The 24522-nt window shown below is 43.0% G+C and overlaps 1 protein-coding gene across 1 annotated transcript in view; it reads right to left on the bottom strand.

Moving 5' to 3' along the window:
• Window positions 1–640: 640 nt before the first annotated feature.
• The window catches only part of Ccny (cyclin Y), a 66403-nt gene continuing 42521 nt past the window's right edge, over window positions 641–24522 (bottom strand). Inside the window, exons 7-9 of the mRNA XM_010605549.2 lie at window positions 17287–17453; window positions 6390–6552; window positions 641–4958 (exon numbers count right to left, since the gene is read on the bottom strand). Of these exons, the coding sequence (XP_010603851.1) occupies window positions 4842–4958; window positions 6390–6552; window positions 17287–17453 (447 nt within the window). The 3' untranslated portion in view covers window positions 641–4841. The remainder of the gene's footprint in view (window positions 4959–6389; window positions 6553–17286; window positions 17454–24522) is intronic.

Raw genomic sequence — 24522 nt, forward strand, 5'->3', positions numbered from 1 at the left:
TTCCAAGGCTGGGCTTTCTGAGTGCTCTTCTGCTGGAATGAGAGGAAGAGGCATCAACTGGAGGTGAAGAGCAATGACACATCACTCTTTGAAAGCCTCACTGGGGTGGACTCACATAACCAATTCTACAGTGCTGAGACTTTTTTATCTGCTAAAGTAGACAACAACTCGGAAGTTAGATCCAATAAAGCCCATTTGAGGACAAGCTGAACTTTTAGTTGCATCAGAAGATCCAGGTAAAAGATTATCAACAATGGCTACCAATGCCACCCTCCTCTAGGGAGACTCTAAAGAGGACAACTTAACTTCTCCAGGGAAACTGAGGTTTGTACTTGTCTTTTACCAGGTCCCACCTTCCAAATGTATGCAGTCTCCAACAGTCAGGATGCAAGAATGAACAAGCAGGGTCTGTTCAGAATGACAGCACAGCAGCGAGAAGGTAACAAACTAGAGTACCTCTGACAGACAAGTTCGCTGAGAGGCCCAAGCAGGTGAATTTGTCCGAAGTTACCAAGTAAGTTAACTTTAGTCTGAGACTAAAACCCAAGTATCTGTTGTAACTCAGATCAATACCAACATTAACAAAATGTTACACGTAAGCTCATTACATTTAGTATTTTTGTCCAAAACTGTATTTATTTTGGAATGACATACTTTTACCCCACATTTGAAATAATTTATTTATATAAACAAAAGTTCTTAAAAGAAATAAAGCCCCCTACCCCAAACCAAATCACTAAGGATACAAGATGGTCTCTTGAGACCTGTAAAATCTGAATGCCTTTTGATCAGACACCATGTTTGAGTCCATTTCTGTAAAAGGTTCATTCTACAAAGATCTATAAATAACACACAGTTGTCAGGGCAGATCCTCCTCACCTGGACACTTGCAGCCAACATGCAGATTTGCGGTAACGTACAGTCAGAATCTAATGATTCTTTCACTCAACAATAAAAGTAGATGATTTTGGTATGGATCACTGAACTCCTGAAGGAAGTTTCTAATGGAAAGCAGCACAAAGAAACCTTTCTACCACAGAAACTTAATAAGAAAATCTGGAAGGAAAATTGGAAGTCAGGATGAAGTGCGTTATCACCAGCTGTGCCAATGCAAGTGCACTCATGACTGGGCCTGCCTGGCACCTACTGGAGTGATCTGCTTTTAGGTACAAGTTTTCTAGTAAGGCCCTGCACTCAGTAACAGCAAAGCATTACCTTAATGAAGTTGCCAGTGGGACATCCCCTGAAGTCCACATAGCTTAAAATAAGGAGCACAAGTGAACCACAGAGTAAGGGCATGTTTCTTATTTCCTTTTTTTTTTTTTCAACCAGGAGCTCCCTATGGTTGGCTTTTCAGAAAATAATCCACGCTTATAAGATCCATCTGATGTAAGTCTTGAAATGCTAGCTACAGTAGTTCAGGGCAAGAGTGATTTAGGATAAAACAAGAGCATCCCATAAAGGTGATGTGCTCTATTAGGTTGCTATCACATTAACTACCTGGACTGAGTAAAGTTTCTAAGCAGGTCTCATACTGTTTCAATCACTCACGACTCACATGGCTAATATATTTCTTTCATTGCTCTTATAAAGAATTAGTTCATTGGCACCCACACAACTTGTTTTATCTTAACATAACTCAAAAATGTGGCAGGAAGGCAAGCACTGTTTGTTCTATGTATTCATTTAACACTTACTAAATACCTGTAATGAACCAAGAATATTTTCTAGAAATTCAATGTCATAAAATATGGCCCCAGGGGAGAGGTTACCTAAACAGAAGGAAAAGTCAAAACCGCTCACTCCCTAACTTCTGCCTTGCAGCAAAGCAGTGAGCTCTCCAGAACCAGGGAAAGGGTAAAGTGGAGACACGCCCCTCCAAAGACCAAGAGAAAGAAGGCAGGAAAGCCGGTCCAGTCTGGAGGAACGGATGGTTCCAGGCCAAGGCTGAGGCCCAGGACCCCTTCCTGCATTTCCAGGCTTCACAGACCCTCCCCTTCACACCCACTTTGTCCCCTGCTTCTGACTTCCTTCCCTTTCCCAGTTAAAAAAGCAAACAAAATTCTTCAGGATGTCTATTGTTGTCCCAATGACTTTATTTGTTGTTTAAGTCAAATCTAAAATTAAAGTTAACAAATTATGAAGTTTTCTTCATTCTTCATTAATAACAAAAAATTATCCATTCAAAAACTACACTAAGACAATGTGCTCCTAAACAGCCATCCAGTTTTAACTGAAGGGCGTTTAATCACTTTGCAAACAAATTGTAGTCACTACGATTTATCACTAAGTACTGTACTGGTTTTGTATTTTTGTTTTTGTTTTTTTTTTCTTTTGGCAAATAGAACAAAGCAGAGAACAAAAAATGTTGCCTTCATCATCATATATATAGAAAAATAAAATAAACCTAAGAGATCTATCTATATGTCAAGTGATTCAACTGTAGAGGCAAAACTAAAACCTATACTTACAGTAGTTTTTAAAATCCTTAGTGCAAGAAACATAACCAATTAATACAGATCAATAGTAATTAATGAATAAGGAAAAATTTCCTATACAGAGGTAGAGTCCAGTGCACAAGGCTAAAACAATGTTCAATAGTCTAAACAAGACTGAACCAGGTTATACGGAATCCACTTTAAATTTCATGTATTAAACTGTATGTACATACATACAATAAATAGACTATACAATTTTTAAAAGTAGTTTAATAAACTCCACAAAATAATAGCAGATGCATTGAAATATTTACATAATTCAATTTTCAAATCTCTCATTCAAATAAAAGGGATAAAAATAAGATTTCTGCTCTAAAGTCAGCAGAACCTCTTTCCTGAAATGGATCGATAAAATAATATATTTTACATGAGAGGAATGAATTTATGTCTAAGAGGTATTCATATTTGGCTAAGAAAATATGTCCCTTTTTGAGTTATATAGATTAGGGAATATAAAATGATACTTTCTACATTTTTAGATCTCTATTTAATAAAGTTCTAAATGCAACTCTTACTTGAAGAGAGAAGCTGATTTGGTTCCCAAAGTAAATCACAATTGGAAGGTAATTTTCATTTTCTGCTGTCTGCATTTGAAAGTGTAGGCCAGAAAGAATTTGGCCATTTTTCAGCCCAAATAATTATTAACATACATTCCACTGAAACTGACTTTTGGCTTGGTGCTCTTGGGATTTTGACTTTCTGAGTCTCTTCCATTTCCAAAGCATCCTTCACTTTGAGGAGGCAAGGTGGGGATCAGGTGTATGCCTTTAGGTACCCAACACTAATTAACAGAATTCTAAAGTTTTCCGAGCTCACAAAGAAAGACAGTGAAACACACAGACTGCTGTTATTTGCCTCAAATTTGAAAAGGGCAAATACTCAGAAACCTCAGTTACTGTGGTCTAGGAAAATAAGTAAAAACCCAAAGCATTATCTGTGTAAATGACTCAGATTCTTAGATTCCACACCAAATTTGCTATTGTATCTTTAATTCTTTTATTTTACCTGATATAAAATATTCTTATATCTAGCTCATAAGAAAATCAGGAATAGTCAAAAAATGAAAAGGCATGGTCATAATTAATGAAGCATAAACCTTCACAGTTTGGATTTTGTATCTCCTCTAAGCACCCACAATGAAAATGCAAGTTGTTTTTATTCAATCAATCTGTGAAAAATACCTCAGTAAATAGTAACATTTCCCTGTGAGTGATCTTCCCACTGGAATATCCCCCCCTCTTTTAGTTTTAAATTTTTAAAAAAATTTTATACAAATAGACGAACTTCGATTTAGAGTAAACATATAAAAATTGAGAAGAATATTGCTTGCAACGATGGAGGTGGTAGTAGAAGGACGAACTAGACAGGAGAAATGCTTCCACATGGTGACTCTGGCACAGGCTCCCTGGCTCAGTCTCAGCCCAGGGAATCCCTTTGCTACACACTGTTTCCTTCAGCCCACAAAGCCGGACTGATCTGTAACCACAACTGGGGGTGGTATAGAAATAATAACAACAAAAACAGCTATGGTAAGAAAATTGGAAGGCACAAGCACCCATGTGAATTAGAATTTTCTTGGCATGAGGAGTAAGAAGAGAAAGGGATAGTTTTGGTTCAACACTACAGTCAAGTTCATTTTGCCACTGTTGAAGAAAAACCATATACAGTACAATAAAGATGTACAGAAATGTAAGAAGCACATCCCACTTGTGAAGAAAGCTCAGAAGACACCTCACAAAAATAGTGCAGAAAGAAAACCAGTACTATTTATTTGGATGTCTGTGCCATAATGAGTACAAACTATATTCTCTGCTCTGTGGGACCAAAACAGAGTAAAAATAAAATCCCTTAAATCCCTCCAAAAAAGCAGCGAGAAGGAATGCAAGAAGTCTTACAGAACACACCGATCCAATGGGGCAGTAAGCACGGCACTCCTGTCTTTATTGCACAGCCAACAGGCTACCTACTGGGTGCTTCCAAAGCATTCATCTCCTGATCGGATGGGACTTTTAAATGGCCAAGCCACTCAACCTCTTTCCCTCCTCCACACAACTTCCTTTCCCCGTGTTTCCTCCTTCAGGATGAGAGTCTGTTTTCTCCATTAAGGAAGTGCTGTTAATGGGGATGGGGAAAGGCGTGAAACAGGATTCCAAACACTGACTGCTTTCCTTGAAGCCTTGTTGTGTGCGGCCAATAGTGCGAGGTGGTGTGAAGGCTGCCTGACAGAGCTAAGAGTTAGAAAAAGAAAGGAAGAACAAAAACAAAACCACCCCAACGTTGTCTTTTCTCAAACCACAGGAGAACTGGAGGGGTGGTGCAGGCTCCAGTGGGGACACTACGTGGTTAGGAGATGATGGCTGGTGACCACCTCGGCAGAGTCAGATTGTCAGCACTCGCTGACCGCTTCCGTGAGGATCTTCTCAGGTCCTTGTACTTGTCCTCACAGAGGCGAGAGATGGCCTGGGAACAAGAGGAACAGTGCAGGTGAGGCAGGATCCCAGGCAGCCGTGAACAGTGGCCAGAGAGATCTGTGCTCTACCCCCAGTCACTGTGCAGGGGTCACTCGCCGCTGAGGCTGCAGAGCAGTGAGCCCAGACCCTCATCCACTTTTGCTTTTCCCCACCCTCTAACACACCGGCCACTTGGCAACTACCCTGATTGCCAGCAGATAGTCTACCTCCACCCAGTAGGCTGTTGTCCCACGGCCATTCTGTTTATGGTGGGCCTGGTATCTGTGTGCTGAGGGCCACAGGCTCAGCACAGCATATACCACAGGCCATGTTCAAGAGTGGACACAGAGGAAATGCACACCCACTGTCTTCGAGGGCCATCACAACCAAGGGTGATGTCAAAACCAGCTCTGCGGGCTTTGCCTGGAGGCGGCGGATCAGGGCATCCCAGCAGGGGCAGCAGAGCAGTAGGGTGCACCGGGCAGTGCAGAACTGCCTTTGATTTTAAGAGAGCACCCTAAAACTCCCAACTGTATTTGAGAAAAACAATTTGGGTTGTAGCATGGAAGACAGACTAGAGGAGAGAAACAGGAATCGAAGATGTCTTTGTCCAAATGAGAAGAGACAATCTGTTTCTTTAGGGACATTATAACTGTCATTTTTTTCAATTCATTTAATTTCCTGAGATTAACAGCTGTTGTTTCTCAGCTTACAGTATGAGATTGTATGCAATCCCATAAAAAGATGAAATGGTCTACCTCGGCCTATTACGTGAAGTGATGATGTCAGCTGTAACATCTCTCATGTGCAGAGACACCAGTTTACCTCCAAGACAAATAAATACCCCTGCCAGTGAGGAAGACACTCTGCAGTTGCCCTGGCTCTTGGTACCACTCTACAGTGCATCCAACAGATGAAGACGCGTGTGGCCGCAGATGTGACCAGGCAGAGAATTGTAGGTCAGGGCAGCTTCTTTTTGTCCTGGTGACCCCTCAACACCAAGCACAGCAAAATGATGCAGTTCTAAAAACCTCACTGGATTTTATCCCAGTGATAGGCACCCAGTCTGTTACTTTAGGAAAAAGATCTATGCAGTCAAACTTTTCTGGGTCCCCAACACTTAAGTTTATCTGGTAGCTTTTTCCTTAAAAATACAAACTGAGAAAATACTTTTATTGTGGGCTTATATGTTTAAAAATACTGTAAGGACAAGGGTTTTTAAAAATCTTTGACTTAAAAGTACAACCAATGAATATTAAGTAAAAACTCATTTTAAAAAGGCTATTGAAAATATAAAATTGTCCAAATTATAATCCCTAAATTAGGTGACTGGCAACAGATCCTGCCCCTTACCCTTACTTCACAGCACATTATGGGAGAAACGGTTGCAGTGGCCACACACACTGCGGGAATCAGATGGTGCTGCACAAGACACTCTTACCTCCAGCTTGTGGGCCCTCTCTCTGCTCAGGGGCTCTAAGGGAAAGCTCAGGTTGTTTGCTTCTGCCAGAGAACGAAGATCAAAATAATACTTGGCATATACACTGGAAGGGACGTTGATGTTGAACTGCAGCAATTCAAGAAACTGTCGCTCTAGCTCATTCCTGCAAAGCAAAAGCAAAAACAGCACACACTCAGTTGCCCCATCAGGCTGCGTGGCCAGCCAAGCTGCTGGAGACCAGACTCTAGAAAATCGCATCCTCCAGGGAGAAAAGTGATCTAATTAATTGCCTGGTTGAACACCAGAGATGTGGTTTAACCACCAAACTGGTATTAAAAGCCGAATCCACTTGATCTGGTGCCCAGGAGGATGAAGGCTGATTAATTGGGATGATTACCAGGAAGTGCTTCGGGGTGACTCATTTCACTGAGCCGTAACACACACACTCACAGCAGGCTCTGGCTGCACATCTCAGCATGAAAGTCGGCTCCCATGGCCTCTGCCTGGCCTTGCATGGTGGGGAAGATAAAGTCATCAAGAGCTGTCGGGAGGGCAAAGGCCTCAAGACATGCTCTGAGGAGAAAGCTCAGCCTTTGAAGGTGGTTTCTCAAGGGCCCCTTCCTGCCTCCTGGGAGGAGAACCAGCTTGGATGTTCCTGATAGGAAAGCTGCAGACACCCCAAGTAAAAAAGAAAAACCGGAGGGCATGGGCATTCATTACCTGGCTCGGCTGGCCTGGATGAGCCAGAGGCCACTGGACCCACACACTCAGAACCGGTCAACTAAGGAGCCCCATGAACAGAGGTGATACCAAGATCCATCTTGCCAATCCACTTACATTTTGATAAAAATGAATGACAGGTACCTGAAGAAATTTTTTAAATTCTACTTTGAGAATTTCCTCTATCAATTACCAGTCACATTAGAGGAAGTGTATTTCTCGAGAGTCACTGGGGGCAGGGTACACTGACATATCTATTCCTTGAGTGCTGGCCCTGGGCCACCTCCCCCGGGAGCAGCTGGTCATGCCTGTTCCCATCACACACCAGGCACCTGCTCCCATCCTTCGTCACACGACACTGTAACTGCTGGCTTCAGTCTTTCCCACTTGTCTCCTCACAGTCAAGAATGGTGGCCTCTGATTTCACACGTCTGGCCCTGATTTTACATAGATGTGAGAGCTGAGCTGAGTTTAAGGGAAGATAGGGCTCTGGCGTGGAGGAAGCAGACTGGAAGCACGGGTACTTCCAGGTGGCCCTTTCAAACCACCTGTACCCTACACAAGAGGTCAGGACACGTGGTTCCTGTGTCCAGAAAGAGAGGCTGCGTCCCAAGAGCCAGGCCTCTGGCCTCCTGACTCAGAGCCCAGTCTCTGCACCCTAGCCATGCCCCAGGCTGCAATGAACATACACTCTGACTCTTTAGATCTCGAACTCTCCCAGTAACGTTGTCTCTCCGCGTGGTACAAAGTCCTATCTTACCGCTCCCGTGTTACCTCAGTGACAAATCAGAGACCATGGAGGCTATGCTCCAGGCTCAGGGACAGGTGCACAAGGCATTGGGGCAGGAGGTGGGATCTCAGTGAGGGCTGGGGCTTTAGGGAGGCAAAGGTATTAGGCAGACAATTATACAACTTTAACAAGCTGCTGGCAAAGGCCGGAATGAAGTCAGCTTTGGGTTTTTTGGGGGGTGGGTACTGGGGATCGTCCTTGTGCTTTTGAGGCAGGAGGCAAAACCACTGAGCTAAATCCCTGACCCAGCTTTGGGTATTTTAATTAGACAAACCACATATCTTGTTTACTTCTACATAGCTTAGGGAAAGGAGTTAAACTCCAAATGTATATATTGTGCTAAGCTTTATATTTTTAAGGAATTTTTATTTTGGATTTTTTTACTTTAACTTTTATTTATGCTTCACTTAAATGTGACCTTAATGCGAGGCTATCCTGCGAGACAATGGAATTACAATAAGGATTACAATAAGTGTAAAAAACATAGTTCTGCTAAGGCCAGAAGTAAAATAGAAACTGGGCTAGAAGAGTCAATTCCGTGGAAATGCCAGCTTCCTGTGTGTAGATCACCACCTGGTGGCTTGAAGGTGTCATTACAGAGTTGCTTCTGGGGCTAAGAAAATCCACTATTTCAAAAGAACTAGTTTGACAATCCTACCCAAAACGGCACGTGGACACCAACCACTTCAGCTGAAAATGCACAAGATAAGTGAAGTGAGGAGGAGGCTAGTTTTGAACAAGGTGGCATTTTCCCAGGGTTCCTTGAAAAAACCATCTTTCCTTTGGGCTTGTGCTTCTCGAATGTTTCCGGTTTAAATTCTGGAAATGGGCATTTGAGAGATACTATATTTTCCAATTAATGCAAGATTTTACAAAGTAAAGAACAATTTCATATATGTTTGATTCCTAAACTGTAGCAACCCTATAAGGGACATAAGCTTGCTTGCTGTGTGATAAATGAAAAGACAACACGGATAAAGAATGAGCTTGCTGTTTGGATAACTACAAGATAACAGTTCCAATTGTAAACATTTATAAGAAACATATTCCAGGCAATGAGTAAAACAGGTAATTCCGAAGTAATTGTTACATCAGCTTGATAAGTCAGAAACCCAGCTGAGCTGGTGGAATACAGAAACTTGAAATAGGGCTCTAACATGGAGTAGAAAGTCGTTTTCACCATCAAAGCCCTGCTGTCTCTTCCTAGAAAACTGGGTTCACTGCCAAAGGGAGGAGCCAATCCAGAGATCCCACTCCACTCCAGGTGTATATAAAAACTAAAATCAGGCTGTTAACGCAGAATCTGCACAGCCACGTTCATGGTATCACTGTTCACAGTAGCTCAGTGTAGAACAACATTTACTGTCCATCTGCAGATAAAGGAAAACCAAATGGGATGTGTTTATAAAATGGAGTACTAGTCAGTCTGGAAAAGGAGATGATAATATGTACTACAACACAGATGGACCTTGAGGACATTATGCCAAGTTTCTGAAATAATGCACTCTTGAAAAGATAAATACTGTATGACTCTACTTACGTGAGGTACATAGAGTAGTCAAATTAAAGACAAAGTAGAATGGTGGATGCCAAAGCTGGGCACGGAGGAAAGGGAGTTAGTGTTAGACACAGTTTTTCAGTTTGGGCAAATTAAAAAGTTCTGGAGACTGACAGTAGTGATGGTTGAACAACACTGTGAATGTTTAATGCCACTGAACTACACACTTAAAAATGGTTAAAATGGGGGCCAGGGATTTAGCTCAGCGGTGCCACGCCTGCCTCCCAAGTGCAAGGTCCCAAGTTTGGTCCCCAACACACACACACACATACACACACACACACACACACACACACACACAAGAAGGTTAAAATGGTAAATTTTATGCTGTGTATGTTTACACACACGCACACCCACACACCCCAGATATGAGGCACCTAGGGAGGGACTGGGGCCCTGGATGTGTCATCAGCTGCTATGCAACAGGGATAAGTCCCTGACTTCTCATTTGGATTCCCTGTCTACACATGAAAATAACTCAGAGGATACTGCAGACAAATAAATATCCAAGTGTAACTTTTTAACACCTTTTTTGTACATAGAACTCAGCACAATCAAACTCCTGCATTCCTTTCTGGTGCACAGTAATGGCCATTTGCTGTTCTGCCAACCCGGGCTGTGACTGCTCTGTTGCCACTAAGGGTGAGGAGAGACTGGCCTATGTCGGCGAGCTAAAACCGGCCCAGCCATTCAAGTGGAACCGGCAGCTGCATCCCCATGGGGTCAGCTGCCCTGTCTGAACCTCATGTGCAAGGTGCAGGAGGGATCCAGGTAAGGCCCTCACCATGGAATGATTCCTGGGCTACAGATTATCCTGGGTCAGCAATACCAGGAAGGTGACCTTGGATGCTCGTGCGCCAGCCAGGGAGAAGGGTACAGGGTGGGGTCCAGAGATACACAGAGACCAAATAACACAAGGCACATTTTAAAAAGCTTTCCAGCTGAAACTAGTGTCTGCTCTTCCTCTGAAGAAACTCCAAGTGAAAGCTTTAGGCCATTTGCCTCTGGCAGGAAATAAAGTTTATGACTTGGAAGTAGCACACTGATAAGTGGCAAAAAGTTTATTAACAGCATGTATAATGTGAACTTAGTTTTGCAAAAACCCAAAAAAACAAAAGAAAACCATATAAACACTGGGAAGCTATGTATCAAAATGTTAGTATTCTTTTTAGATGAACAGGTTAGAAAAAGTGTGGCTGTTCACCCTCTGAAAGGTGGAGCGTACCTCAGCAGACCCAAGACGGCTTTCCCAAAGGTCTCCCATCTGTTCCCAGGCCTAAACTATGGGCTCTTCACACTGGGATGGCAACGTAAACAGCAGGCACCCTACCCACTCGGGGCCAGCCACACCGGACTTGTGGGTGAAACCAACTGCTCCTCTAATGGGCGGCACATCGGAGTAGCCCAGATGAGAGGTCTAGCCTGGCCCAGAGCAGGGTGGGGACGTGGAGCAAAGCTGTGCCGCACCTGCACAAGTGTCTGCATGGTCTGTGTGGCCGGCAGACTGAGGCAGGCCCATGGGAGCACAGCTGACTGCTGAGGAGGAGGCCAGAGCTGCGCCAGGGCTCATCTTTACCTTGGGCCAGGTTCCAAAGATGCCTCAGAAATTCTCCCCTCTGCCCCTTGAAGGGTACCTGGGATCTACTACTCTTAGCCATTTGGGTGAGTGATGCTGAATTTCACTGATTTGGGGGACTTACAGGGTTCTATGGGGAAAAAAAACCTCATCAAATATTCATTAAAAAGAATTCAGGGCTTCAGGTGTAGCTTGGTGCTAAGTGCTTGCCTAGCTCTTACAAGACCCTAGATTTAATCTGCAACACAGCCAGAAACTGACAGCAAAAGCTCTTAACGTTAAATTTATGAGTCTGTGCTCATCTTAAAGTCTCTCTAGCTACAAGCTTGGTTCAAGGTCACAGACATCCAAATAGCCCCATGCTATGGGTTTTATTTCTTCTTTCAGTGAAGTTTACCGGTGTATCAGTTGGCAAGGGTTACTGTACACCACAGACTAGGTAGGTGAGACAACAGGATTTATTTTCTCAGTCTGGAGGCTGCATGGGCTCTGGGTGTCAGCAGGACTGGTTTCTCCTGAGGCCGCTCTCTTCGCTGACAGATGGCCACCTTGCTGTACTTGTTTTCCCTTTTTGAAGTCCTAATCTCTTCTTAAATGACACCACCACAGTGGGCCAGGCCCACCCAAATGACTCCATTTCAACTACCTCTTTTAAAACAAAACAAAACAAAACACTCCAGATATGGCTACGGTACTACAGGTTAGGACTTCACTCACCAGTGAGTTTGGGTGGGTGGAGCCAAAATGTAGCCACATAACACTGCCTCAGGCCCTCCGCAGTTCACGCGCATCTCATGAGCAGAGCACATTTACCTCCTCCAGCAACCCCAAAGTCTTAACCCATTCTAGTCTCAAGTCTAAGGATAAAAATCTCTAAGTTAGGTCTGGGTGAAACAAAGTATGGTTCAAGCTGAGGCAAAATTCTTTTCTAACTGGGAATTCTTTTCTAACCAGGAATCCAGACAAGTAACCTACTACAAAAACTTAATGGTGGGAGAGGTGTTGGATAGACACTTCCTTTTCCTTCAGAAAGATGAACGAGGTCTTAGGCAAGTCTGAAGTAGAGAAGGCAAATTCCACCAGACTCCAAGACTTTAGGACAATCTTGTCGGGAGATGCTCTTACCATTTGTCCACTGGACAGCAGCCCTGCCTGTGGGGCCAGCACCCCCAGGGGTCCAAGGGAAGGGAACGTCCCGAGCCCCCAGGCCTGTGTCTGTGGCTGTTGGTGGCAGTGGGAGCCCTGCTGATGGATAAACTGCTTTCAGGGTTGCCTGTCCTTTTTCTTGAAGGAATCCCGAAAGTCTATCAGCCTAACTTCACTCTGTGCCCTCTCTGTGTCCTTCGTTCCAAACAGACAGCATTTCTCCTCCGACCCCTGTGCTGATCCATGAGACACAGCCACCACCTCTTCAGCAAACGCCACAGTGCGTCCAAACCCCAGCTTTCCTTCCACAGTACATAGGCCAGGATTGAAAAAGCAGGTTTTCCAAATCTTTCATTACTTCTTCTTCTACATTTTACTAGAAAAGTAGCAAAGAGAAACCAGGCAGGGCTTTGAACACTGCTCTGAAATCTCCTCAGCTACACTAGGACACAATTTGGGCAGTTCTCTGCCACTTTGTAACAAGAATCATCTTTCCTCCAGATGTGCTTCAGCCTGAGACCTCTCCAGAGGCAGTTTTACCACCCCATTCCTGGCACCACTTGCATCTCTGAGCTAACAGAAACTTCCTTCCTCTGCTGCTTTCTTCCCGAGCCACACCAGCATTGCCTTCAAAGTTCCTATTTGTACCCACAGTCTTTTTTAAGGAAATCCAGTTTTCCTTGTTTTTGTTTTAACGTGCCTCAAAACTCTTTCCCACTACTATCCAGCTCCAAAGCTGTGTCTACATTTTCAGATGTTTGTCCCAGCAAACTTCCATTTCCTATTACTAAACTCTACTATCGGTTAAAGTTGCCATAATATAATACAATGACAGAAATATCAGACATTTATTTTCTTGTACTTCTAGGAGACCAGGACGAAGGTGTAGACAGGGCGTGCTTCCCTGAGTTCTCCCCGTGACCTCACGGGCCGTCGTCTGTCCTCAGTGTCCTACTCGCCTCTGCTCACGAGGGTACCAGACTTGATTAGGGCCACTCTCATCACCCTGTGTTTCTAAAGTCTATCTCCAAATACAGCTACACGCTGAGGTACTGGGCAGCAGGTCTTCAACACAGGAATTTCCAGGAGCTATTCAGCTCCTAATACCCAGTATCTGTTACCGGGCTAAGTGGGGCACTGGTCTTCCTCACGCTGGCACTGTGGTCCCACTGCGATCTGGATGCTGCTTCGGGAAGGAGTCTGGACTATGGGTGCTTCATAACTGACTTGCTAAGAATCGGTCTGTTGGGAACACAGCTCCTCTCTTTCCTTTCTTTCCGATTCCTGGATGTCATGACATGAGCTGCTTTCCTCTACCAGCCCTTTCTACCATGCTGCTTCTGTCTGTAGCCCACTGGGCGTACCAAAACAGGCTTCTAAAACTTGAGTCAAAACCAACCTTTCTCAAAATTCTAACAATGGGCTACTAACTTAATAGCTTTCCTATTTTTGCTTTCAATAAACTGAAAGAGTTGCTGGTAGTCTCATTTGATCATCTTCACCAAAATGTGACTATGATTCTACTGTATGTTTTGAAAAACACACTTAGACTTGAGTGATGCTACTGTAACAAACTTCTTTGTAATTTTATCTACTTACATGAATACATTCCATCAGCTTGTGTTACAGAAGAGATGAGCAAAACCTGCTAAAACTTTGTTTCATTTTATCAGTAAATAACAATTCTACACAGAAATACAAATTAGTGAAGGGAAAAAACAGCTATATGATCTCAGTAAGAAATCTATTTTCTATAAATTTACTAATTATATTTAATGATTTATCTATAATTTGTAATATGTTTATATTGTTTTGATCAATTGGGTGTCAATAACTCAGACCTGAAAGTGTTTTCATGTTAGAACAAGAGACTCCAGAAAATGACTTTGCAGTTTTAGTTCACATGTGCATTTTGTTAAGAGGAATTTGAGGAATAAGCTAATGTGGGAGGAAACTGAAAAGGAAATAATGAATTCAAAGAGAAGAACAATACAAAATGTTCAACTCTTAAGACAATGGCTAATGATGGATTCCATGTTGCAATGATACTCAGTCTTCAATGCATACTTTTAAGTTTAAAACACGATTTAAAATATTCTGCAAATGACATTCTTTGCAATTTTTAAAACTTACGAGAAAAAATTTAGTATCACCTTAAAAATGTAATGGATCTGCACAAATATTTCCTAAATTCATCTAAGGATGGACAAACTAAAATAGATGAAGGCCTCTGCTATCATGGATAGCGGCTTGTTCCCTGAAATAGACATACCCAACCTGCTCTGAATACCTCTGTGCAATCAGGAAGGGTGAACATATGGCACAAGAGTATTCTTTCGGCTAATGTCCTCAACTAGAAAGAACACTCTTCCTTCTACCTTTTGGCAGGGGGAAAACCGTACATTCCCAAATTTCCTTATATACAACTATTTGATTACTTTTCCTTAGGGGAATATATAGGCTTTCACAGTACGTTAATACACAAACCACAAATTAAATAGGACACAGAACATGCATCACTGTGGCTCTTAAAACGACGGCAGAATTATCAGATAAAGATCTGAACAGGTCCGGGCTCAGGTAGCTGAGTTGCTGCCCAGTCTACTGCAGTATGTCAGGCTTCTGCCAGGGCTGGGAAGGGGAAGGGGCCTCGGACCCCCCTGGCTCCTCTCCAGAGCTGCATCTTCTGCAGGATCCCTTCTTGAGCCCTGGAGACGGCAACAAAATAGAGTACCACCCCAGAGTTTCTGTAGGAAGACTATTTACAATCTGCTCCTTTAAAAAGGAAGCTCCCCTGTTGGCTTTGGTGGTGCATGACTGTAATCCCAGCACTCAGGAGGCTGAGGCAGGACAATCACAGAGTTGCAAGACAGCCTGAGCTATACAGTGAGACCCTGTCTCAAAAAGAACACTAAAGCTCTCCCTGTATGTATTCTCCGCCTCCTCAGCCATGGCATCGAGTCCTTGTCAAATGCTGTGCGATGTGATGGGACTCGGCCAGTGGCACAGTGACGGGGCCACGCAGTCACTAAGAGACTTCAAGGAAAAGACAGAATCCAGGCTAAAACACACATTCATCTCATTCAGACATAATAATGTCTATAACTTTCACAAGAATACTATTATTATACTCAATACAGTGATGGTTCTTTAAAATATTGAGTAAAGAAGCAATTTCATTCAGTGTTTACTGCTACTCTTCTGAACACAATTCAAACTCATTATAATGTACAATTGTTTAAAGTACTGGCTGTTCAACAAAAGAACTAATATTAAAAATGCCCTCATCAAAAACATTTTTTTCTTTTGTAGTGCTGGGATTGATTTGTTTGTTAGGCAAGTGCTCTATGACTGAACTACATTCTCAACCTTCCTCAAAGCTTTAATAAACTGAAAGAACTTTCCACGAGTCCTAAATTCGTATAAAAGTTCACTTTTGCTGGTGGACTGAGGATAAGAGCACAAACACAGGAGCTCCTCTCTAATTTTCATATTCTTTATTTTTCTCTGTTCTCATTTTAATCTTTCTGTGCATCTACGATTTGCACCTCATTTCCTTTTGGAAATAGCTGGGTATAATAATAAATAGTGAGCTAATGTATAATACAATAATAAATAGCAAGACAACAATGAAGTCCGAAGTCTGATCTTAGGAAGCATTTTCTTTGGACTTCAGGTGGGCAAGACCATGTGGAAGGGCTATCTGTGCACCCTGACAGAACCGGAGTGCTACCATTCACGGCAAGTCACTGGTCACATCATCTACGACACCAAACAGGAAGGGGCGACCAGGAAGTCACTTGCATGGCACACAACTGGCATCACATGCCAGAGAGCAGACGAAACAAGAGCCCATGATGAAGGGCACAAGCCAAAATTTCTTACTATCACAATCAAATATCCATCTCCTTTGTGGTCTGAATGACAACTATTTCAGTAGTTGTTCTTACCCTGTGATATGATGAAAAAATTTTTTTCTTACAGTGTTCTGATCAGAAACTTGTTTTTACTACCACACATGATGAATCACAGACATTGAAGTTTTACACATCAAAAGGCCCCACAAGACTCAAGAGCACCAACAGATGTGCTCCAAAGGGCCCACAAACATGGTACCTGGGGACCTGGGACCACAGGCAGGGAGTGCCGCAGTAGTGGGGAATCTGCAACCAACACCCCTGTACCTGTGGCCTGGGAGAAGTCAGGGGCTTTGTGAAGAAGCCATGGCCCCTAAGACTGCTGGATCCAGGGACACAGACATGGCCTGGGATGCAGCAGGGAACCTCCTCGTGCCAAAAGCTGCCCCAGGGAGGTGTGGTAAAGAGCTAAGTCACACAGAAAGATATGTGGTGACACATTAGCAGGAATGGTGTCTGAAGCGACTGTCACCACAAGGGACTCTCCGTAGCTTGGCCTGGTTGTGTGTCCACAACACCTTCCTCCTTAGAGCCTCTGATTCCATTTTCTGCCTCCCTAGACACCACAGACCCCTAGGTGGCTGTGCAATGTTTCCCATAAACATTCCTCCCAGGACTCTGAGAATGGACCCCGCTGAGAAAGCCAACTGGCCCTGACAGTTAGGGGTGGGGAGTGGCTCCTCCCAGGCTAGTGCTCCCACAGCCGATGACACACACACACAGGACAGGCCCCAGGGATACAGGCTGATTTTCAGCAACTGAATTTGCAAAATCTGACAATGCAGTGCATATATTCATTCTCTTAAACAGAAACAGGTAATATTTTAGCTCTTCTGCTTTTGGGGGCAGCCTTTTTACTCAGAGGACTGTTTGGGATTTTAAAGCTTTGTCACCAGTCTGCATGTCATAAGCAGCCCAAATACACACCGCCACAAGACTGGCCTACACCTCCTAATTAAAGAAATGTTTGCCTACAATTTAGTTTCCATAAACCAGCTGCACAAAACAGTATGGAGTATGGCCGGCACCTGCTCCTGACCCACAGGCTTCGGTGCTTCCACAACCCAGTCCCTATTGCGCCAGCCCGTGACACATTCAGCCCATTCATTCACTCTGGAGCGCACAGACCGTCCAAAAGGATTTGGCTTCCTTCCCAAACAGTCTCACGGACGCACGAAGGAGCCACTCACATGTCCTCCACTGTGATGTCCTTCAGGATCTGGCAGTAATCCACGTTCCACACGGCCTGGTCATCCCATACCTTGGAGGCTAGCAGGATTGCCCCTAGCACGATCCGCTTCCAGTTGGCCGGACAGATATCTATCTCCGCATACGTTAACAGCCTCTCCAGGTACACCTGTGGAGACAGGCAAGGCCAGAGCTGAACGCCCCGGTTCTCTCCTGCATGTCAGCACACTTAAGAAAGTTCTAACAGTTTAACTGCATCTGTCTAGCCTTTTAAATAGGGATTTATTATCTGATTGGCCAAAGGAATCATTAACGTGATGAAAAACAGGCTGGAGGTCACAATCTACAATCAGACAATGTAGATCTTTAAAGGCAGTTGAGTCACAAACAAATCCCAGGAGCCATGGGTTAATCTCTCACTTTGTCAACTATCATCAAGCCAAATTCAACAAATATTCAGCAAAGGGCACAAAGAACGTGGAGGGAAAACACTTGTATTTTTTTAATCTACAGGGTACTCCTTTGTCTGCATCTACCCCACTCTGTGCATCCGTGCACCTGTCCCCAGACACCTGAGTCGCTTCCTCCTCCTGACTGCTGAGAGCCATACTACCATGGACACTACGGTGCACATCTGGGCAAGTCGGTGGTTTTGACTCTTTTGAGTTCAGACTCAAAACAGAACTGCTGGGCTGGATGATAATTCTGTTAGTTTTTGAGAAGCCACCATACTTTCTTCCACAGCCACAATACTGTATTGTATTTCAGCAATGCTTAAGGGTTCCAATTTCTGCATAGCCTCCTCAACACCTGTCATTTTCTATCTTTTTTGGAAGGGGAGGGAGGCAATGGTTATCCCAATTGGTATGAAGTTGTATCTATCTGAGATTCCGATTCAATGACCCTATTTTTCAAGTAGGCAAAATGAAAGAAAATAATACAGAGTTTCTAAATTGGCAAAATTTGGTTTGAAGACAGCCATCAGAAGGGGCCACGAAACCCATCGCTAAGTTGGGTCATAAGGTAAAAATGCCTTCAGTTTCCCCTAGAAAAATCTGTTTATTAGAATATTTTACACTTTTCTGAGTCAAGTTATAATTTGGGTGGGGAGGGTAACCGGGGATTGAACTCGGGTCCTTGTGCTTGCAAGGCAGGCAGCCGAAGCACTGAGCTAAATCCCCGGCCCTTAGCTTATAGTTTTTATCAAATACATTTGCAAAGTAGAACTCTGAATTAAAGAGAAACAAAATTCAACAGACATCATCCATACTCTTAAGAATCTGCTTTCTAAAACAATGAAAGTTACTTATATAGTGCTATAATTACTCATAGTATTAAATAATGCCTATAAATCTTCAATACTACAAAATACAAAAAAAAAGATGGTGGAAAAGAAAATATTAAATACATAAAGTACAGGTTATTTTAGTTAAGTAATAAGAACATTCATAAATGGGATAGAAAAGGTTCGGGGTCACAATAACTGGGAGCTCACTGGGGCCTTGGGAGAAGGCTGGACTTGAGGTTCCTGGGACAGAGGGTGAGTAACACTGGCTGGGAAAGAGCACTTTAATGATGTGAATGCAAAACAGCAGCACAGGGCATGGCAGAATAGACTAACAGTACAATAAAAAGATCACAAGAGGGGACTGAAGCGGACTTCAGCACCACCTGCTAAGTAGGACTCATCACTGTGGCAGGCACTGTGCTAACTGCGGCTGCAAAGAGGAAGAGGCCTTAGAAATGACAAAGCAGTCCTGCCAGAGAACCAGCGTCTGAACTGGGGATATGACAGAGACCACAGGTGTGCTCCAGACACCTGGAGGCAGCCCCACCGGCCACGGAAGGCGGCTCCTTTGCGAGAGCCCAGGATCACAACCGGTGTAGCTGGGTGGTGCCACCTCTGACATGGGGCACAGGAGGGAAGAGGTAGTGAAAGGTGACCACAGGTCTGACTGGGTGTTTTACTAGGAGGTAACGCAATGGGAAACACTGCTGCAGGTATCTCAGGCTGGTTTCACCACATTCTTACCTATCTTTCCCCTTAGTAAGCCCCAAGTTCCCTGATGACAAAGAGCTCCTCTTACTGCACAATGCCAGGACAAGGTGGTACTCCCTGCATCCTGCGTGACCAACACATTCCTACAGCAAAGGGCCAACCACACAGGAGTCACCAGGGCAAGACAGCTGAGCAGAAATGTAACAGCAATGTCACTACAAAATGACCAAAATAATGATCTGCATTCAAGGAAGAAACCATACTGACTCACTGGTTTGTGAGACAGGTGCACTGGAGAACATGAAGTCTGGGGGACAGCTCTGGGAAAAGGAGTAGCACTCTGCTGTGACAGAGAGACTTTGGAGCAAGGCCCAGGAAAACATCAAGGGCAACATCCTTACCCCACCTTAAGAATCGTGGGAGAGTCCATGTGTCTTTCACTGACAACAGCAGAATTTGGTTGTGACAACTACTGGTCAAAACATAAAATATCTCACTGAACAGAGCTCAATAACTTGATCAGTTTTTAGAGATTCTAGCTTTTAATGGCATTAATTACATTAAATTTGAGCAGAGAGCAAGTTAAAGTCTTACATGATGATTTTTTGTACTGGGAAACGAACTCAGGACCTTGCACTTGAGACAGGCAGATGCCACTGAACTAAATCCCCAGCCCTAGATGATGGCTTTTATTTGTGCAAAAGACCTTAATTCTTCAGACAACGATATAGGTGGCACCAGGTAGAATTTCAGTGACCTCAGGATCGCAGACTGCAGATTTACAAAGGCTGATGACAAACTTCTTGTTCTCCACCAAAGTCAGGATGAGAACATGTATAGTAAAAGTGGACTGAGACTAGAGACTTGAGACTGGTCCCACCTACACCCTAAATCTTCAACCACTGGGAAAAAGAGGTTGTGAGCAATGTTTTCCTAGATCCTGAAGACTCCACTCTCTGCACACTAGCGAGGCAAATCTCTCAAAAATGTGGCTGCTTGATTTTCTGACTCTCTTAAATTATTTTAGTTGACAGACATTAATGAATACACTAGGTAATATTTAATGTTTGAAAAAAGGCCACTCAATAATCATCTACCACATGTGATATTCTGTGAGGGCTAAATGAAGGAATGGAACATTGCATTATACCTCATGTCTGAGGGAAAGCAGGAAGGTATTTATAATAAGATCTACTTAATAGCATGCAATTTAGCAGCACTTGCCAATAAAACTAAATTCAAGGGTCAGCTGCAATTTCTTTAGTAAACTCCCATTTGAGTATTTTAATTCTGCCAAGTAAAATAATGTACAATTCATTTTCCTAAACAATATCCCTAGACACTGCTAATGGGACACTCTAGTACAATTAAACTTTCACATTTAAACTCACGAAAAGACTGACCTAAGGAGTTTTTCTAGAAAATGAAGGTTAATGAGCAATTACAGAGCAACAGAGTATTCATTTGATTGCATGGAGGATACAATTCAAACTCATGGAAATCCAAGTCCATAAACAAAATCTGGGGCCAGGGATTGGGCTCAGTGGTTCTGCTGCCTGCCTTGCAAGCGCAAGGGCCCGAGTTCAATCCCTTGTAGCAAGAAAAAAAAAATCTTAATGATGCTGAAATGATTCCTGTCTGATTTTTAAAGAATTCTGCTAGGTTAGTTCACTGTCTAAATCCACACAAGGTACAATCTCCTTCTGGGTTTTAATCCTGTTGCCTTAAAAAGCTTTATGGTTTAGCTGATTAGAGCATGTTTTGGTGCAGTTTACGTCAAGAGTACAAGGTCAAAACTGCAAAAGAGTTGGCAGCTTCAGTCCATTCCCAACGGTGACCAAACTCCAAGCAACCATTTCATAAGGGGTTCTACTCTGGGGTTGGAGAATAATTACCCAAACTCAGCATTCAACAAAGCTCTATGAATTATTTCTTTTAAAGGAATAATTATAAAATTTCTGTAACTTCCACATTTAAACCCATTTAGTATTTGATGCTATAGGATTTTCCAGTAGCCTGAACTATATATTTACATTATGACTCTAAGTCAATACGTTACTGGTATCTCTGCAAAGATCATCATAAAAATACTTTCATAAATTCATCAATATCCTGTCCTGTTGTTTTATTTAGTGAACTGTGTCTCCCAGAATTCACAGACTGAATTTCTAAACCCCAGTACTCAAGACTGTGACTGTATTTGGAGATAAGTCTTTGTAGAGCTGATCAAATTAAAATGAGGTCTTAAAGCTCTAAGGGTGGATCCTCAGTCATAAAGGACTGAGGTCCTTCTAGGAAAGAGACAAGCACAGGGAGACACCAAGTGAGCCGAGGAGGCCTGGAATACATCTGCCCATCACAGCCTTCAGAATGAACTGGCCCTGCCAGCATCTTTTAGACTTTTGGTCTCCAGAACTCTAAGACAAAAAATTCCTTTCCTTTCCTCCTTCCCACTTCCTTTCTCTCTCCTCTCTGTCCCCCATTTTATTTTTCATTGTTTGGGAGTGTTACCCGGACTGGCCCAGAACCCCTGGATTTCAAATGATGCTCCTTCCTCAGCCATTTAAGTACCTGAACTACAGGCACATGCCGCCACACCCAGCTAAATTTCTTTTTTTTGAAACTATGCAGTTTGTGGTGCCTTGTTACAGCAGCATGTCCAAAAACTTTTGATGCTTTCTCCCTAATGCTTAAAGCAAAACTGGTGAGTCATAGGTATTATTTGACTTAGAGCTTCTATGAAACAGTCTTGAAAACTTTCATAGATCAAACTCTGGATGACCCCAGCCCCACATTTCTATGTGGCAAGGACCAGGCACTAGGCACATCTCAAGCACTATTGAGGGTCCATGTGCACCCCCTACACACACACCAGACACATTTTGTCATCAGGAATAACTCTCTCTGCCCTTTGCTCAGTAAGAACAGATCTCTGCAGCCCAGAAGTGGTTCCAGTCATCTACCTAAAGACATATTAGCAGAAGAAAAGGAACAAAAGAGCAGTGTGAGCAGAAAAGAGCAAACACAGCATGCTTGAGACCGCTCCTTAGAAAAATTCTGCTTCCAAGAAGGGTCCTCAGCCAACTTGTGGAGTCTGTGATTTCAGGAAGGTCCACACCATTCTTGGTATGGACAACTGCTCACTGTACCTGAACTGTTCATATAAACTGTGATTTATGCCTCACGTTTTCCTCCTGGGAGCTGCAATTTTGAGGGATGGCAGGCAGATGGTATTTCATGCGACCAGCCCTCAAAAAAAACCCTCTAGTGCAGAGAAGTCACAGTGCACTGCCGAGGCTGAGGCGCACACTGCATGGCTCCACTGAAGAGCACACATGAGAATGTGCACTAGTTTCCCTCAAGATGCCCCTTTTGCATCCTCCAAGTGCTGATTTTGCTCTCATCCCCTCACTGTCCTAAGTCAGGGCTCCATATACAGCCTGAGCTTGGTGAGTCCTGTGAGTAAATCCATCAAGGGTAGTCATGCAGACTCCCGATACACAGTAATTTACAAATGGTAGGTTGTAACCTACTAATGGGTTCTTCAAAAAACATATAGAACTATGAGAAACATTTAAAAAAATGAAACAGAAGAGAGTAGATAAAGACAGCCTCAGTCCTAGAAAGTATTAATTTGAGAATCTTTAAAGGGAATGTGTATTAAGATGACTATAATTTATACTTTATACTTTGAGCTGAGTCAGAAAGTACTAGAAACCACTGCCTTGTACTCTTCTGAATTGTGAATAATCTCATGTGTATACCTGTTTTTGAGTTTAATTTGCACAAAAACAGTGAATCATAAAATCCCCATCACAGAGATTAGATAATTGCTCATTTATCCACCTAGCTTCTTATTCACTAGCAGGTGGAAAAGAGACTGAGTATGATATTTAACCTTGTCACTGAATAGATGCTATTTAAATACCAGCTTCTGAATTCCCTAGAAACAATTTCATTAACCCAAAAAGATGACCTTTGAGGGCCAGAATAAACTGATTTCACAGTCACTTCATCAGAGCACCATTTTTGGAGAAGGGCTTTTGAAAGGTACTGCAACCCAGGGCATGAAAAGCATGCAAAAAGGACTGTTCCGTGGAAAGCCACCCTATTGGGCATGTGTATCACTGACACAAAAAGTACTCTTGCTGGGCATGGTGGCACATACCTGTAATCCCCGGACTTAGAAGGGTGATCACAAGTGTGAGTCCAGCCTGGGCAAGTGAGTGACTTCATAAGACCCTGTCTCAAAGCAAAACAAAATGAAACAAACACCACAAATGCTTGTGGATGTAGCTAAGTGTGACGGCGCTGGGTTCAAATCCCAGTATCACAAAAACAAAAAGTGAAACTCTTCTTTAAAAAAATATATCACTTAGGGAGGTAAAGCCTAATTCTGCTATTTGCGCATAGTGACTTTCTTCCAAAGAAGAGAGTATGAAAAGGAGATTAAAAAGAGTAATCTGCACCAAAGAAACCTAACAGATATCCCAGACAGGCAGCAATCAGGATTATCATGACAGGATAGGTTGTGCTGACTGTGTATGCTTTTGATGTGACATGATGAAAACGGCACTTACCTCTGTTATTTTCCTCAAACAATGATCCCTTCCCTACCTCCACCTAATTATGAAATAAAAACCAGACTATTTCCCACTGAGGACTATTCTATAAAACACCTGACCAGTACATTTCAAAAGTGTCCAGATTCTCAAAGACAAGGGAAGTCTGAGAAACTGTCACATCCAAGGGGAGCCTAAGGAGGCAATGTAACTAAATGTGCAGTGGTGTCCCTAAAACAGGAAAGAGATCCTGGGTTAACACTAAGGAACATAAAGAAAGCAGACTTTAGTTAATAATAGTATATCAATGTATCAGTGTGTTAATTGTAACAAATATATTAATATGTCAACAATACAGTAGTTATTATATTAATTTTATAAATATTAAAACCTACATGTTGGCATATGGGAACTGATTTTTCTATAAATCTAAAATTGATCTAAAATTTATTTTAGAAATCTATGAAAATGAAAGTTCAGTGTGTCATAACTTAGGCAATTCAGCTAAAGGTGAGAGTCAAATTCATTACTGTAAATGCCTGTATTAAAAACAAGGAGCTGAAGACCCAGCTCAATGGTAGAGCATTTTCCTAGCATGAGCAAGGTTCTGAGGCCTTGGGTTTCATTCCCAGCAAGGGGCGCAGGGTGAGGGGTGTGTGTGTGTGTGTGTGTGTGTG

Source organism: Fukomys damarensis, unplaced genomic scaffold (genome assembly GCF_012274545.1).
Source record: "Fukomys damarensis isolate Sample0158 unplaced genomic scaffold, DMR_v1.0_HiC HiC_scaffold_19, whole genome shotgun sequence".
NCBI lineage: Eukaryota > Metazoa > Chordata > Mammalia > Rodentia > Bathyergidae > Fukomys > Fukomys damarensis.